The 17,930-nt window shown below is 35.1% G+C and overlaps 1 protein-coding gene across 6 annotated transcripts in view; it reads left to right on the top strand.

The window, feature by feature from the left end:
* Positions 1 to 17,930, top strand: part of WDR7 (WD repeat domain 7) — a 363,724-nt gene that overhangs the window by 94,895 nt on the left and 250,899 nt on the right. For all 6 annotated transcript variants that reach the window (XM_081251713.1, XM_081251715.1, XM_081251714.1 and 3 more), the window contains 2 exons: positions 3,796 to 4,565; positions 5,883 to 5,971. In XM_081251713.1, the coding sequence (XP_081107839.1) occupies positions 3,796 to 4,565; positions 5,883 to 5,971 (859 nt within the window). The remainder of the gene's footprint in view (positions 1 to 3,795; positions 4,566 to 5,882; positions 5,972 to 17,930) is intronic.

Here is a 17,930-nt window from a genome sequence, read left to right on the forward strand (position 1 = left end):
AGTTATCCCTTTGGTGAGGTTCTCCCTGATCACCCAAGGTAGAGTTGGTACTTTCTCTTTCTCTGTTGTTTTTCTTTTTTTTGGTGGGGGGGCTGCATTGGGTCTTCGTTGCCGTGCACAGGCTTTCTCTTGTTGTGGTGAGCAAGGGCTACTCTTCGTTGTGGTGCACAGGCTTTTCATTATGGTGGCTTCTCGTTGCAGAGCACAGGCTCTAGGCTTGTGGGCTTCAGTAGTTGTGGCGTGCAGGCTCAGTAGTTGTGGCACATGGGCTTAGTTGCTCCGCGGCATGTGGGATCTTCCCAGACCAGGGCTCGAGCCTGTGTCCCCTGCATTGGCAGGCGGATTCTTAACCACTGAGCTACCAGGGAAGTCCCTTTCTGTTGTGTTTCTTATTGTACCTTCCAACTGCCCTTTATTTGTAGCACCATTCATCCTACATAGTAATGTCATTATTTGTTAGTTTTGAGTCACATGACTAGAAAATCGTCTTATTTATCTTTGTATCCTTAGTGCTTTGCACAAACATAGGTAAATGTGGAGTGAATGAGTTAAACAGAGGAATGAAATTCAGAAAGTCTTGATTTTTTTTAATTCATATTTTGTGTAGTGTAAATTTATCATGACTGCTTATGCACCTTAGGTTCTTAAGCTATAGGATGGAAATAATATTTATTTTCTACCTTCCTTTAAACACCATTTATTCAATTCAGAGCAGAGGTTTATACAAAGGAAGCAGACTTAGTGATAATTCTGGAAATAATTTTTGAAAGAGCAGCCACTTGAGATACTTCTTGAAGGTTGAAGAGATGTATGACTTGAGTGGCAGCAGTGAGAACGAGAAAGGAGCAAGATCCTGGCATAAGAAATGCAAAGGTACAAATGTCTGCAACTGCATGGTTCTGGAAGGCACAAGTGGTTTACTTTGGTTTCAGTAGAAGATACAGGGTTGTGGTTAGAGATGGAATTGGGGGAGTTGGCAGCAGTCTATTTTGGAGGCTGTTTTGTGTTTTGCAAAGAAGTCTTTGCAAAGATTTTATCCTTGGGTTATAAAATGCTGTCGAAGCCTCTTAAGCTGGAGAGGAACATAGTCAGATGGGAGGAGGACTGAGACAGAAGATAGACCATTTAAAGGGACTTAGTGTAATTTTACGAGTGAAGAGTTGATTAGCCACTTAAAATAATTTTATAAAGATTTTGATCTGCTTTGTTCATTCTGCCAGGTACTCTGATACGCATGGGGTTACACACGATGAGTAAGGTATAGTTCCTGTAGAGTACAGGGAAACGTACATACATAAAAGAACTAATTATATAAATATAGCCAAGGCTTACAGGTTTGTGATATATAGCATAGAAAATGTTATGGGGACTGGGTTCATTGTGGACTAACCTTCCCAGGAGAATTAAGGTCTTGATGGAAGAGAAGGGATTCGAGTAGAGCAAAGAAGAATATTCTGGGTAAAGAAAGAAATAAAGGGGTTAATGGGTGAGGGAGTGTGGTTGTGGTGCTAGAGCCTGTTTGTTATAGCTGGAAAATATTTGGTATCAAATTGTAGTGGGCCTTGAATGTTGTGCTGAAGGATTTTGCATTTTATCCTAGAGCATTATTTTCTAATTATGAAAATAATACATATTGATTATATACAAGTTAAGAAATATATGGAAATATGAAGAAAATGTAAATCTGACATGACTCCATCGCAAAAAGTGGTTGCTACGAACATTTTCATGTATTTCTTTCCAGTGTTTGTCACTGTGCTCAACTGCATACCTGGGCATTAAATGAATGAAATCAGAGTTACACTCTGTTGTATAGTGTGTGTGTATGTGTGTGTGTGTGTGTACGTATGTGTACATGTGTAATCTTATCTCACTTAAAATTGGAACATGGGCATTTTGCCATGTGGTTAAATGTGCCCAGGAAGCTTGATTTGTAGTGATTACAATATTTATTACATGGTTATGCTTAAATCATTTATTTCTTTATTGTTGGATTATTTAGGTTGTTTTCAATCTAAAATAATGGATACTGTTTCACTGAACGTCTTTGTATTTCTGACTATTTAGGATAGGGTTCTAGAAATAAATGTACTGGATCAAACAATCTTAAGGGCTCATGCTGTATTTTGCCTAATTGCTCTTCCAAAAGGCTCTATTTAAATTCATGCCTGCAGTGTGTGGGGTCTGACTTTCATTGTACTCCTGGCTAAGTATTTTTTTCGTGTTTACTGTTTGCTAATTTTATAAGTGGTATCTTGTGGTTATTTAATTGTTATTTCCTCAGCAATTCATTTGAGTAGGTTTTCCTTTATATTCCTTGACTATTTGTCTCTTTTACTGTGAATTGCCCTTGACCTTTATGGTATTTTTCCCTCTTCTTTTATTTTGGTATTACTATTTTTTATATAGATTATAACTTCATTAGTCCTATTTCTGGCACATTTTCCTTCCTATTTCTTACTTGCCTTAACTTTTTATAGTAGTGAATTTTAAATTTAAGTGTGTTTGGCAAGTCCTTTCTCATCTTGAGATCTATTCACCTATACTTTGAATTAGTTTTAATTTTGTATTTTCCGTTTCTCTTAATAACCCATGATAATGGCAGTGTTTGGCAGGAGAGTGACATGATTAGATTTGTTCTTCAGAAGGCAGTCTTGTGGCCTGTGGAGGCTGGATGGGAGTGAGGAGAGACTAGGGGCAGTGACGCCCGTTTAGAGGAGAGGAGATAAGGGTCTGAGCATAGTGATGGTGATGGTGGGGATAGATTAGAAGAATGATTCTCAACCAGTGATTTGGGAGATGCAGCAGGTTTAGTGGGAGGGCGGAGATCAGGACAGATTAAGTACAAGGTTCTGTGGGACATCCAGATACAAGCAGTGGGAATTGCAGGATTGAAACTCTTTCAGGAGCTGGTCTGGCTGGTGATGGAGATTAGGGAGCCACCTGCATATAGGTGATGGTTCTAATATGGGAGAAAGAATGAGTTTTCAGGGCAGCTGACTGAGAAGCGTGGTCAGAACTAGAAGGCTCATTAAGCAGGTGTTCTCTGGGAAGCTCTTTTTATATTTTCTCTCTCTTTCTGTCTCTCTTAGCAAAATCAACAATGTCAGAGATTATGGATATGGTCAGAGATACTGCAAAGAGGTTAATGAGGAGAGGGACTGAAAAGTTTCCACTGGATTAGTCTTACTACTTTCCTTAAATGTGGCTAAAAGGGGCAGTAGACTGGGAAAGAAATAGAAGAAGGAACATGGTCAAAGGATAACACTTTTAAAGACTCTAAGTAGACTTGAACATGTTCTCTATTGAGGGAAAATAATTTATGGAGAGGGAGAGACTGAAGGTAAAGTAAAAAAGGAGGAATTTGATGGTGCAGCAACTTAAAAGGATGAGTCGCTGTGATGAATGCATTATTCTTTCAGGTGGAACAGTAGTATTACATTCTCAGAGATAGAATTTGCATATAAGTTATTGAAACAATTTTTTTTGAAACAATTTTTAATCTGTTCTATGAGTAAAAAGACTCCCTGCTTCAATAATTAACTTTCATTTTCTTTTTTTTTAAAGATTGACAGTTTTATAATTGTTTCAGCATAAAGTTCTTCTAATTGTTTAAGTTCATATCTTTTATATGCTGTTGATTGGCAAAGTTAGTGTGTTACTTTTAATGATATAGATACCTAAAAAGACAGCTTAATAAGCATTTAAATCCCTTTGATTATTTATTGTTCATTAATGAATGCATGAAATTAAATACTTTGAATTATAGCCATCTTTTAAAAATATTTGTTGCAGGGAAATTTACCTAAATATTCTCATAACTCCCTGATGGTTCAAGCAATAAAGACAAACCTAACAGACCCCGACATACATGTGCTTTTCTTTGATGTGGAAGCGTTGATTATTCAACTCCTGACTGAAGAAGCCTCTAGGCCGAATACTGTGCTTATTTCCCCAGAGAATCTGCAAAAAGCATCTGGCGGTTCAGACAAAGGGGGCTCTTTTCTAACTGGAAAACGAGCAGCAGTTCTCTTCCAACAAGTGAAAGAAACTATCAAAGAGAACATAAAGGAACATCTCCTTGATGATGAAGAGGAGGATGAGGAGATAATGAGACAGAGGCGGGAAGAAAGTGATCCCGAATATCGGGCCAGCAAATCTAAGCCACTGACCCTGTTAGAATATAATCTGACTATGGACACCGCAAAATTGTTCATGTCCTGCCTTCACGCCTGGGGTTTGAACGATGTTCTGGATGAAGTCTGTCTTGATCGCCTTGGAATGCTGAAACCCCACTGCACAGTCTCGTTCGGCCTCTTATCGAGAGGGGGTCATATGTCACTGATGCTTCCTGGTTATAATCAGGCTGCTTGTAAACTATCACACGGGAAAGCAGAAGTGGGAAGGAAGCTGCTGGCAACGGAGGGAGTAGGAAAGGGAACTTACGGAGTGTCCCGGGCCGTCACCACACAACATCTCCTGTCTATCATATCTTTGGCAAATACCTTAATGAGTATGACCAATGCAACTTTTATTGGTGATCATATGAAGAAGGGCCCTACCAGGTGTGACCATGATAGTTTGATTTTATTCTTATGTTTCAAAAAAAAAAGAAACCTGTTTTATTTTTGTCACTTCTCATTACCTTTTTTTTTGGGAGGGGGCGCTCTACACACCTTGGCATTTTTGTGTCATCTCATTGTTTCCCCTTTAAATTTTAAATACAACATGCATGACTTAAAATATAATCAAATTGTACAGTTTTATCTATACTCATACATACTTAGTAGCTATTTTAAAAAAACTTAGAATGAGGGAGGAGGTCAGAGTTCAGCTTTAACAAATGATAGACTAGCTCTTCAGTAAATATAATCTTAGATTGTATCTATTTACAGTTTGCACTAACATTTAATTCAAATTGTATATTTGGTTAAAATGTGTGACCCACATGATGAATGGTAAGTGTTCAGTGGCTGGCTTCAGCATTTTGTGAGAAGTATAGTCAGAATTTCTCAATGGGAAAAGAGGAAACAACTTTTTAAAGTGCAGGAGAGTATTCTTTTAATATTTCTACATATTTAACCCGAGTTGCTATTTCTCATTTTCCAGAAGTCATGAAGACAACTTTTTAAACTCTGGTTTTATTATACTTTATTGAGAGCCGACCACATTTAGGACTTTTTAAAATCTAACATACTAAAGTAGCACTTACCTAGTGTATGGCTCTGTTGTAAGCACTTTACAGATGTTATCTCTTAATGCCCTTACCCCTATAAGGTAGGTACTTTTATTATCCTTTTGTTACAGATGATAGAGCTGAGACACAGAGAGGTGAAGTAACTTGCCCAAGGTCACACAAGTAGTAAATGGTAGGGCCGGAATTCAAAAGGGGACAGTCTGCCTATGGAGTGGAAGATTTCTTAATGCCTTATTACCTTTTTCAGATTTTAGGGCTGAATTATTTGAAACTCAGTATATTGTTCCATAAGTTCATTTGGACCAATGATGTGGGGTGGGCTGAAATATCAGCATGCTAATACTGAAGAATGAAGGGTTAATTATGATATTTATCTGTCAGTGGTAGTAGATTAAAGTGTTCATAAATATTTCTTAAACTAGTTTAAAGCATAAACTGTAGATGTAAAATTTTTACTTCCTATTTGTTAATCATTTAATTTTCTGTATTAAAATCTGAAACAGAAAATGTTAATAGGTACAAAACAAAAAACCCCTATCTTTTTGGAACAGCAAATTGAAAATGTTCTGTTATGTGTTTCTTTTGCAATTCATTTGGAACTAGAAAGCTTAATATTTTAAATGGCTCTGGAATTATGAAACTATGAATGTGTATATATACGTGTATTTTCTTCTTCTTTTTAAAGGCCACCTAGACCAGGCACCCCAGACCTTTCTAAGGCAAGGGGTTCTCCTCCAACTTCCAGTAATATTGTGCAAGGACAGATTAAACAAGGTAAAATTAAATCTTATTAAGTAATTGACATGACATTTCAGCTCTAGAAACTGAGGAGGCATAGCTAATGTATAATCATAACATTTTGTTTGTCTCAGATTGTTAAATAGAGAAAAGTTGTTATATTCCAGATGTAAATATGGATAATTAAGATGTTAGTTAAAAATAAATCAGATTTATTTAGAAATTGATAAATGAGCGTATTTCACATAATTTTATTGTACTGTCTTTGGCCTAATTTTTATGCATTAGGGGCACCTTAACTTGACAACAATAGTGCCTTAATGTGTGTATTTTGAGTCTATAAGTTATGTCTGTTTTTTAAACTACATTTAGAAATGTTTAAATTCATATTTCCATACTATAGCTATTCTTGTGTCGTTTGCCAGTAGTTCATGCATTGTAATCCACAGTGGAAATAGTTTCTTTTTATTTAGTCATTATATACTTTAACTTTTTGTTCACAGCTTTTGTTTTGTTAGGGGATAGAAGAAAGATTGAGTTTTTCTTCCTTTATTTTCTTTTACACTCATTTTAAGACTGACAAGTGAGCTAATCAGAGTTCGGGGGGAGTCACTTCTGCTTAGAGAGCTTTCCTTTGGGCTAAGTTGAAGGTTCTGCTTGTAAATGGTGACATTGTAGGATGTTCTTTTTTCAAAAAATTTCTTTAAGGTTTTAAAGAGTCAGTGAACAGTTCTGCAAGATTTGTTTGGTGAACAATAGGCCTCCAACTTCATGCCTACAACTTCCCTCTTTCCTAGAACAAGTCCTCTGCACTCTTAGCTGACTGTTTGTCCTTACTTTAATATCCTTAAATGGTGTGCTTGGTTTTTAGTTTCAGGTGCTGTGTCGTAGCTTCTCATTATGGAAGATAAGCCCCCCGCACTCTCTATGCCACTCCTATCCTTCATTTCCAGCCCCATGTGGTCACCCCTCTTATTCCCCTGTCCTCTCATCAAGCCTTTATACTCATTTTATAATAGTCTATATGAAGATATATAAAAGTTTTAATTAGATAACTTTATACTTGTGTATGTGTGAAATACACACAGAAAAGTTCACAAAACAAATATGCAGCTCAGTGATTTTTACAAGCTAAACACCCATGTAACTATATCCCCGGACAAGAGATACAACATTGCCAGTACTCCTGAAGCCTCCTACATGTTCCCTCCCAATCAGTATACCTTCCTCTTCCAAAGGTAACTACTATCTTGACTTTTAGGAAATCATTTCCTTGCTTTCCCTTATGGTTGTACCACCTAAGTTTAAATCCCTAAACACTATGGTTTAGTTTTGCCTGTGTTTTGAATTTTATATGCGTTCAGTTAGTCATGGAGTATGTATTCTTTTGTGTTTGGCTACTTTGTGAGATTTATCAGTGTTGTTGCACGTGACTATAGTTTGTTCATTTTCATTGTTCATTTTATTGCTGTATACTATTCTGATGAATGAATAGACCACAATTTTTTCATCCATTTCTTGGTCAATAGACATTTGGATTATTTCCAGTGTTTCATTTTCATAAATAATTCTGCTATGAACATTCTTGTATTTGAATCTTAGAGTATATTATAAGCTTTTCTGTTGTGTATGTAACCAAAAGTGGAATTTCTGCATATATTTATCTTCAGCTTTAATTGTGGATAATGTTAACATGTTTTCCAAAGTGAGAGACATATACATCCATCAAACTGGCTAAGGGGAAAAAGATGGAAATTGTTGTGTTAGCTGGGATATGGATCAGTGAGACCTCTCATATATAGCTGGTAAGATATCGTAGCCAACAGTTAATACTTTCCATGTTTTTCACTTTAGCCATTTTGGTATGGCTAGTATATCTGACATATCAGTATTTTCATTCCTGATTAATATTTTTGTGTTCTATTTAAGAAATTACCCTGATATTTCTACTCTGAAATGAGGATATTCTTCTTTATTTTCTTTTGGAAGCTTTCTTATTTTACCTTTCTCATTTAGATCTATAATCTGCCTAGACCTTAATTTTGTGTATTATGTGAAGCAGGGATCCTGATTTGATTTTACTTCCATATACCAAATTGGTACAGCATGATTTATTAAAGAGATGATTCTTTCCCCACTGCTTTGCAGTGCCATTTTTGTCATAAATATAATGTCCTTATATATGGTAGTCTATTTCTGAGCTGTTTGAGCACTTTGATTTGTTTGTGTATCATTGTGCCTTAATTACTGTGGCTCTGTAATAAGACTTGATATTTAATAGATCAAGTCTTCCCACCTGTTTTTCTTAAAGAATGTCTTGACTATTCTTGTCCTTTTGATTTTCAGTATAAACTTTAGAACTGTTTTATTATTATCACAAATGCCTATTGTGATTTTAACTTTGATTTTATTGAATTTGTATATCATTTTGGGGAGAATTATTATCTTAATGGGGTTCACTCATTTAATCCATCAACTTGATATATCTCTACATTTATTTAGGTCTTATTTAGCTATCATAACTCTGTATAGTTTTCTATGTAGAGGTCTTATATTTCTTTTGTTAGATTTATTCCTAGATATTAGATTTTTAAAATACTCTATTTAATATATAATTGATATTAAATTTCTTCATTTTCTGTGCCCCGATATAGAAATGCAGTTGACTTTTGTATATTGACCTTGTATCAAAGAATCTTGCTAAATTCACCGATTAAAGGTAATACTTTTCTGTAGATTCTTTTGATCATATGGACAATCATATGGAACAACTTTTTTATTTCCAGTATCAAAGGGAGAACTTTTAAGATTTCATAATTATGATAATTCCTATATGCTTTTTTTTTAAATTTATTTATTTTTGGCTGCGTTGGGTCTTCATTTCTGTGCGAGGGCTTTCTCTAGTTGTGGCAAGTGGGGGCCACTCTTCATCGCAGTGCGCGGGCCTCTCACTGTTGCGGCCTCTCTTGTTGTGGAGCACAGGCTCCGGACGCACAGGCTCAGCGGCCATGGCTTACAGGCCCAGCCGCTCCGTGGCATGTGGGATCCTCCCAGACCAGGGCTCGAACCCGTGTCCCCTGCACTAGCAGGCAGATTCCCAACCACTGCGCCACCAGGGAAGCCCTCCTATATGCTTTTACAGATAATTTAAGAAGTTAACTCTTCTTTTCCTTTGCTAAGTGTTTATCATCAGTGTATGTTGGATTTTATCATGCTTTTTCTGTTATCTATTGAGGTGACTGTATAATTTTTTTTACTCTATTAATGTGATGAATTTACAACCCAATTTTGCATTCCAGAATAAAACCAGTCTTGTGATGTATTATTATCTTATATATTGTTGCATTTAATTTAATATTTTTTATTTAGGAAAACGTTTTCTTCTAATATTTATGTAAGGTTTTACGTTATTCAAGTTTCAGCAAATGGATTGGGGAATCTTCCTTTTCCATTTTTAGGTAGAATTTGTGTGAGATTGGCATTAATTATTTCATAACTGTGCAGTGGAATTTGCTGGGGTTAGACCTAGAGTTTTCTTTGTGGGGAGTTGTAAAATTCTGGGTTCAGTTTCTCTCATTGTTATAGAACCTCAGATTTTCTGTTTCTTTTTGTGTCAGTTTCATTAAGTAGTACATATTCAGGGATTTTTGCAGTTCTAAATTTTCAAACGTGTTTGCATTTGAAAAGATAACATCTTATCTTTTTAATTTCTGTAGTATCTGTGGTGATGTCTCCATTTTTATTCCTGATACTAATCATTTGTAGCTTTCTTTTTTCTTGATCAGTCTTACCGGGGCTTTATCAATCTTTTTAATTCATAGTGCCTTTGTTTATCCTTTCTAATGCATATTTCTTCCTGTTTCACTAAATTTCGGTCTTCTCCCACTTCCTTGGGATTCAGTATGCTGTTATTATTAATTTTTTAAATAAGTTTATTTATTTAATTTATTTATTTCTGTCTGCATTGGGTCTTTGTTGCTGTGTGTGGGCTTTCTCTAGTTGTGGCGAGCGGGGGCTACTCTTCGTTGCGGTGCGTGGGCTTCTCATTGCAGTGGCTTCTCTTGTTGCAGAGCACGGGCTCTAGGCACGCGGGCTTAAGTAGTTGTGGCTCGCGGGCTCTAAAACACAGATTCAGTAGTTGTGGCACACGGGCTTAGTTGCTCTGTGACATGTGGGATCTTCCCAGACCAGGGTTCAAACTCGTGTCCCCTGCATTGGCAGGCGGATTCTTAACCACTGCGCCACCAGGGAAGTCCAGTTATTATTTTTTCTTTCTTTTTTTTTTTTTTTTGCGGTACACGGGCCTCTCACTGTTGTGGCCTCTCCCGTTGCGGAGCACAGGCTCCGGATGCGCAGGCTCAGCGGCCATGGCTCACGGGCCCAGCCGCTCCGCGGCATATGGGATCCTCCCGGACCGGGGCACGAACCCGTATCCCCTGCATCAGCAGGCGGACTCGCAACCACTGCGCTACCAGGGAGGCTCTCAGTTATTATTAATTTTTAAAAACTTTTTATGATTGATGGTTACTTGCTGATGTCAAATTGAAGTTAGAGCAGACATCATTGCCTCATTCCCAATCTTAGGGATAAAGCATTCAGTCTTTTACTATTAAGTATGATGTTAGCAATAAGTTTTTCTTAGATGAGCTGGATGTTGAGGAAGTTCCCTCCTATTACTAGTTTGCTGACATTTTAAAATTATGAACGGATGTTAGATTTTGTCAGATGATTTTTCTGCATCTACTGAAATTATCAAATGAATTTTCTCCTTTATTTTCTCAATAAGTCCAAGAACATTGACTTCTGAATTTTAAAAAACCTTGCAATCCTGGGGTAGATCACACTTGGTCATGATGAATTATCCTTTTTATAGATTATTGGATATAATTTGCTAAAATTTTGTTAAGAGTTTTTATGTGTATGATCCTGAGGGATTTTGGTCTAGAGTTTTTCATTTCAATAATGTGTTTGTTCAATTTTGGTAACAGGATAATGCTGGTCTCACAGAATGACTTAGGATGTTATCCCTTTTCTTGTGTTTTCTGGAAGGGCATGTGTAGAATTGATACTATTTTTTACTTGTTTGATCTGTTTCACCAGTGAAACTATGTGGGCATAGGGTTTTCTTTATGGGAAGATTTTTTAACTACAAATTTAAATGCTTTAATAGATACAGAGCTATTTAGGTTTTTTTTTTTAATTCATCTTGGGTGAACTTTGGTAATTTGTGTCAAATTTATTGGCAAAAAGTTGTTTAATATTCTCTTATTTTCCTTTCAATATCATATCTGTAGAATTTGAAATGACATCCCCTATCTCATTTCTGTTATTCATAACTTATGTTTTTTCTCTTTTTTCCTGATCAGTCTAGCTAGTAACTTAGCAGTTTTATAGTTCTTAACCAGCTTTTGGTTTCATCAGTTTTTAATCTGTTGTTCTTCTGTTTTCTATTTCATTTATTTCTGCTTTGCTTGTTATTATTTCATTTGTTTTGCTTTAAATTTGCTTGTATTTTTTATTTTTATTTTTTTAGAGTACAACCTGAGGTCATGGATATAAAATTTTTCTTCTTACCTAATATAGGCAGTCAGCACTACAAATTTACCCTAAGTACAGCTTTAGTAGCATCCCACATATTTCGATATGTTTTCCTTTTACTTTTTCTTTTGACATTTTCTTTTATCCCTGGGTAATTTATTATTGAGTTAAATTTGCAAACATTTGGGAACTTTCGAAGGATCTTTCTGCTATTGATTTCTAATTTATGGTCAGATAATATACTTTGTATGGTTTGGATTCTTTGAATATTGAGACTTGTTTTATGGCCCTAAGTATGGTCTTTCTTGGTCAGTATACTGTGTGCACTTCAGATGACTGTGTATTCTGCTCTTGTTGGGTGGAGTGTTTCATAAATGTCAGGTCACGTTGCTTAAGAGTATTCAAGTTTAGCATATATTAGGTGATTTTTCTGCCCACTTGATTCTATCATTTAGATAAGGGTATTGAATTCTGCAGCAGTTGTGGATGTGTTTATTCCTCCCTGCATTTCTATCAGTTTTTGCTTAATATATTTTGAAGCTCTCTTTATTGGGTGCATAAACCTTTAGAATTGTTATTTCTTATTGATCAACGATGCATTATATATTTCACTGCCATGATGGTATTGAATTTGCCCCCCTGGCCAGATCTGAGGATTTTAAGGTTGGAGTGCTTTAATGTTGTTCCTCTCGGAAAAACCTTGAATCTTGAGAGCAGCGAAGAAGGAACTAAAAATTGTCTTTTTCTAAAGCATTTACTTAAGGTGATAGATTTAGGAATTTCCATTTGGAACAGCACAGATGCTTGTCTTATAAAGTAAATGAAGGTTAGCAATCTGTACTGAGAATTACATAGTAAAATGCTTTAGGATGGCATTATAAAACTCATTTTCTATTTGAATATTGAAATGTAATATTTCTTTAACATATATTTGTTAAGCACTTTTGTTTTTCCTCCAAACAACTCTAATGTATACTGTCTTGAATACTATATGTCTATTTAGAAGATAACACACGAACACACGAACATAACACACGAACATAACCAATGTAGGGTAGGAGGTGGTGCTGTACAGATAAAGGGCTTTGATTCCTTGACTGCTCTTCAGCAGAGTATTATTTAGTCTCATCTCTCTACTCTGACTTCTTTTACATTGGTTTTCTTTTAAACATTTTCATCTTTCCTTATGTTTTCTTTTCCTAACTCACACTGTAGCCCACATTGACTCACAATCTATTTTCAAGTTGGATTGCAAACATGAATATGCTTCTTTTTGATAAACTGTCACTTTATGTTGGTTAATACTTGTTCAGCTCCAAAATAATCTATATGGAATAAAGACTTTAGCTGGGAATTGGACCTTTTACAGGCTTTTGGGTCTGAGAATAAAAATGATATAAATAGTTTTGCTGACATAATTTCTCCTAGACAATATCAGGGTATTTCATGGGCAAATAATTTCTTCACAAGAAGTTTATTTTGTCTAGCAGTTGGCTTGTTAATTCAGTGTTTTCCAATAATTAACATTTACTGACAGTTGTACTTTTTGATAGAGGCAGTATTCATTTATTAGATACTTGTTTTGCAGTTTATAAAATATCTCACTTGAGGAAGGGATCAGAGATGTCAACTAAGTAAATTTTTGTTCATGGTCATACATCCCTGAGTCTGCCCATGGCCTTAGGCTTTTCTATATTCTGACATATTGTACTTCTCTTTATCAATTCAGTAATTTCACGGTGAAAGTCTTTGGTCTGTGCCTCTTGTGCGTATCTTGACTGTGACCATATCTTTATGTTAGTAGTTACATCTTTACTCAGGGGTAGGTGTGGAGTTAAGTCTAGGCAACTTAAAGATTTAAAGTTATGTTACATTATTTGCAATTTTATTTTTAAGAAGTGGATCCAATTTATGTTGTCTAAACTTAGAAGTAAGAGGTAATTGTTCCTAAATTATAACCAATAGTTACTCACCATCCTTTTCCAGGATCTATAGCAAAAAACTAGGAGTACCTATGCCAGGCTAATGAAGGGGCCTGCGAATCCCTTAAAATTTTGTGTTTGAACTTATGTGCCCTTTAAAAAAATTGCTATAGCTATAGTTTAATTGCAGAGGCTCTAACTTTGGTCTGCTTTGGAAGCTCAGAGGGCAGGGCTGTTTTTTCTTTTTTGTTCACTGATCTATTACAAGTGCTTGGAACAGTGGCTGGTACATAGAAGGAGCTCAGTAAATATTTGTTGATTGAATGAATCTATAGATACCTACTCTTTATGCTTCTAGAGTCAATATGTCAATAACTAGGAACTGAGGCTGTAAGGGCTGACAAGAGATCCCTGCCTTCAGGGAGCTTATATCTAGTGGAGGAGATCCAGAGGAGTGCAGTTTATGGTTTTATTTGGCTGCTTATTTGCTTTTCCTACCAGACTCTGAGTACTTTGAGTGCAGCATCTTGGTCTAATCTTTATGTTTTTATATGCTTAGCTTAGTACCTGGCATGGAGTAGGCACTGATTACATTAATCAAATGAAAGAAAATTTTGATAGCCTTCATATGTCTAATTCAAGTTAGTCTTTATATTATAATTTTATCTTTCACTATAATGAACTCTCTCCACATGGTTTTTGTCTTGCTCATTTATTTATTTTGGATGTTAATGGAGACCTTTTACAAAAGGTTGTGTTTCTTTTGGTTTTTCTTTTTTTTGGCTCTTTGGTTGAAGTTATAGGCCAACATAAAACTATCACTCCATCTGAACTTACTCCAATTCTTACGTAATCCAGTGGTGATCTAGAGGCTAAGTAGTGTTACTGTATTTTTCAAACATTATCAACACTTTCGTATTTTGCCTTGATGCCTATCTGTCTGTTTGTCAGAGTACCATCTTGGGCTGTTTACTCATTCTGATTTATGGTAGCTCCTCATCCTTTCTACTTCCTGGAGCTTTGTGTTCCCTTAGTGCCCTTAGCTATTTGTGCTCTTCTTTTACGTGTTTTAAGGATATCCTTTTTTCCTTATGAGGTTTGGTTAATGATTTATCCTAATGCTTCATGTTGATTTAAAAGATGATGAGAATGCCTCTCTACCTAAGATAAAAGTGTAGACATAAAAGAAGTTTACAGAAAGGCAGATGTTGCTCTAAGATCTCTGTATTAGATGGCATACCCAGTGTGGAAGGCCTTTGTATTAAGTACATGGTGATTGACTCTGTTTCCTCATTTCTAATTTTTTCATGTTTTCTCCTCCTCTATCCTCTCCCTCTCAAAGCTTCATGATTCTCATATAACACTTTAGATAAAGTGATTCATTGTAAAATAATTTTATTTATCTTTTTAGTGTTTAGCTTTGAAAAAACTTCCTTTTTCAGCGTTGCATTTGGTTTTCTGTACCTTCTAGGCTATCTTTTTTTTTCTTCTGAAAAGCGTATTGAGAGGGCTATTTGTGTATATCTGCCGGGAGGGTAATGAGGTTTAGACCAATATGCAGGGAGCACTTGCTACCAAAAGTATGTTGCTTTCTTCCCTATATAGATTTTTCATATCACAATGGTGATTGGCAAAAATGGAGCTTAGATTTAGATTTCAAATGAAGACTGAGGTAGACCTGTTCAAAGACAGAAACCATGGCTATTGTCATTTTGAGTACTTCTATATATGCCATTTAAAGAGCATATGTGTGCACATATATGTTGTCACACATGTTTATCTTCATCTGTCTTTTCATGTGAGAGTAAGCCGTTGTGAAGAGGCTCTTAGCTGCAACATTACTTAAAGAACTTTCTCAGGTAAAATAAGAGAACTTGTGTCAGTTCTATCACCATTTTGAAGCTGTGCTGGGACTATTTTCCTTTGTGTTTTACTGATCCTTAATAAGAGGAGCAAATTGGTAAGAGGAGCAAAAAGTTGACATGGCAGCTTTTCTATTTTAAGAAATTGAATGCTTGCTTATGTTTTATGGTATAAATCTTCGATGTTCAGTGCCGTACATAACTTATTCAGATTTATTATGTGTCATTAAATCTTGAGCTTTTTATTATGGTAGTGTACTTTTTTCTTCTAATTTCTATTGCTGATTTTTCTATATGTGGACAGTTTTTAAAGCTGTAGTAGAGTTTAATTTCAGTATTCTCAATAAATTATGAAAATAGTTCTAGATTCTTCAGTTTCAGTTATGAGGTAGTCTGAATAAAGTATTTTTTGATGATGATGCAGAGATTTTTAAAGCATAGTAAATCTGATTCCTTGATTTCTATTACAGTATTTTTTTTCATTTTAAGTGCCCAGAGAATTTATTAAAGGAAAGTGTAAAAGGCTTTTTCTACATGCAATACCATTTAAATAGGACCCCAGAAATATAATACTCAGAGCATCTGTTTATTTCTCTCATTACAAATAAAGCTATATATATTGAACATTATTCTATTAAGACATATTCTTATTCTAGCAGTTTTGCCAGTAGCATTTCTAGTTTCCTTTCGACTTGTGATTTAGGGAAAACATTATAGTTTAATCCCACTCCTTATTTGACCTAGCTAGGGGAATGATCACTCAGTCCTAAACTTTGGTTTGTTTGTATTGAATTTTTTCACCTTACCATTTTAGTGTCCTTTCAGAATTAATGATAAAGTCAGACGAAGTTAACCCAGACTTTTCAAGAATAATAATTTCTCCTTTATTTAAAGTGAAATTATAGAAAACCCCCAACTGTTGGAAACCACCAGAGGAACTCACTCAACAATTTTGGTGGCATGAAAGCTAAAACCTGTAAATTTACTCCTTGCCACCAAAGGCTTACCAACTTTTTGCATGGGGCATTGAATATTTTATAGGCCATAATTACTGAATTTGTATTTTAAAATGATTTAAAAATGAGAAATTATTCAATAGAATAAGTAGAAATATTGTGGATTTCTTTGCAAGATTACAATGGAATTCTTAGATCTTATGAAATATACAATTGAGAGTAATTCTAATCCTTTCATAAGTATAACATTATAAAGTACTTGTAATTTCATAAGGAACAAAAAACAGGTCTGTTATAATAAAAAGAATGATAATTTCCCAGATAAAATTTTCATGTGTGCAAGAGGTGCTTCTTAGGGTTTATGGAGTTGGATTTTCTGTTTTGTATTACTGCTCATATACTTCTTTTAGTTCTCCGGTTTACCTCACACGTGTCTGATTGACATTATGATGCATTCGTGAGGAAATTATGAAAAGTTGTTTTCATGCAACTGTCCTGTAGTTACAAAAGAACTTCACTGCATGAAAAGCAAACATATCATTCAGCAGACAATGCTTAATCTGTTCAGGAGCCCAAACCTATTGCTGTTCAATGACAGAAGAAAGGAGAGGGATTAATTTGAAGATGCTTGTGCATGACATATGGTAATTTCTCCATAGGAAGGAAGTGTCAAATGGTGACCTCTAAATCTTAACGTTGACCTTCAGTTGTAGAATGTGTGCGCCATACGGTCCTTTTGCCTTTTCATGTGATAATTTAAGCTGAACATTTTCCTGGGAACATAACTTTTTTGGGGGGAGGGTGGGTGTTGTTCCATCTATTCTATAAGGATTATAGCATTCACAGTAATAATTTTAGAATATAAAGCATTTGTATCATAAAAATATTTTTTAAACTGAAGAATGGAGCTATGTTAGGAGTCTTCTAACGAGTTAAGTATATTTAATTTAACTTTAAATTGTTACATTTTAAAAGTTGTATTTTACAAGTTGGTATAATTTAAATTGAATTTTTATAAAATGAGTAATAAATTGAAATGATCTCAGTGAATATTGGTTTGAGAGATTACAAAATAATTTAAGCATAATGTTAGGAAATAAATTATTAGAAAAAAATGTAATTGACAGTCCGAAGACCAAAATAAACTTTTCATCATGTGATACACTCTAAAAATTGAATTACATTTTTGCGAATTCTTAATATGTTTATTGTCATTTTTTTCATTGTAGCCTTAGTTGTTTTAGAACTTCTTTTTATATTAGATGACACATCATTCAACTATAAATAGATTTTGGTTTGAACTACACTGTGATTGCTATTCAATAAAATATATCATTTTACTGCCATAATCCTTAATAATCATACCTTTCTGATTAAAACGTCATTTTTCAGTTCTACGTTTACTATATTTTGCCAACTTTGTTTTTTAGTATTCACTAACACTGAGCTTTTTTTCAGAAACGGCTGTATCTCAATTCTCTCTTCTTTTATTTCTTCTATTTTCTGCTGCAAGTTGCTGCACCTGTCGTTTCTGCTCGGTCTGAGGCTGATCACTCTGGCTCTGACCCTGCTTCTACTCCTGCTTTACATACCTGTTTCTTAGTAAATGAAGGTATTCTCTCTCAACTTTCTAACAACTTTCTTTCAGTCTGTGCTTGATTCTAGTATATGTTCTTTTTATCTAATTTATACATTCATCTGCTTTGTTATGTGTGAG

This window comes from Mesoplodon bidens (genome assembly GCF_964165515.1).
Source record: "Mesoplodon bidens genome assembly, chromosome: 13".
Classification (NCBI taxonomy): Eukaryota; Metazoa; Chordata; class Mammalia; order Artiodactyla; family Ziphiidae; genus Mesoplodon; species Mesoplodon bidens.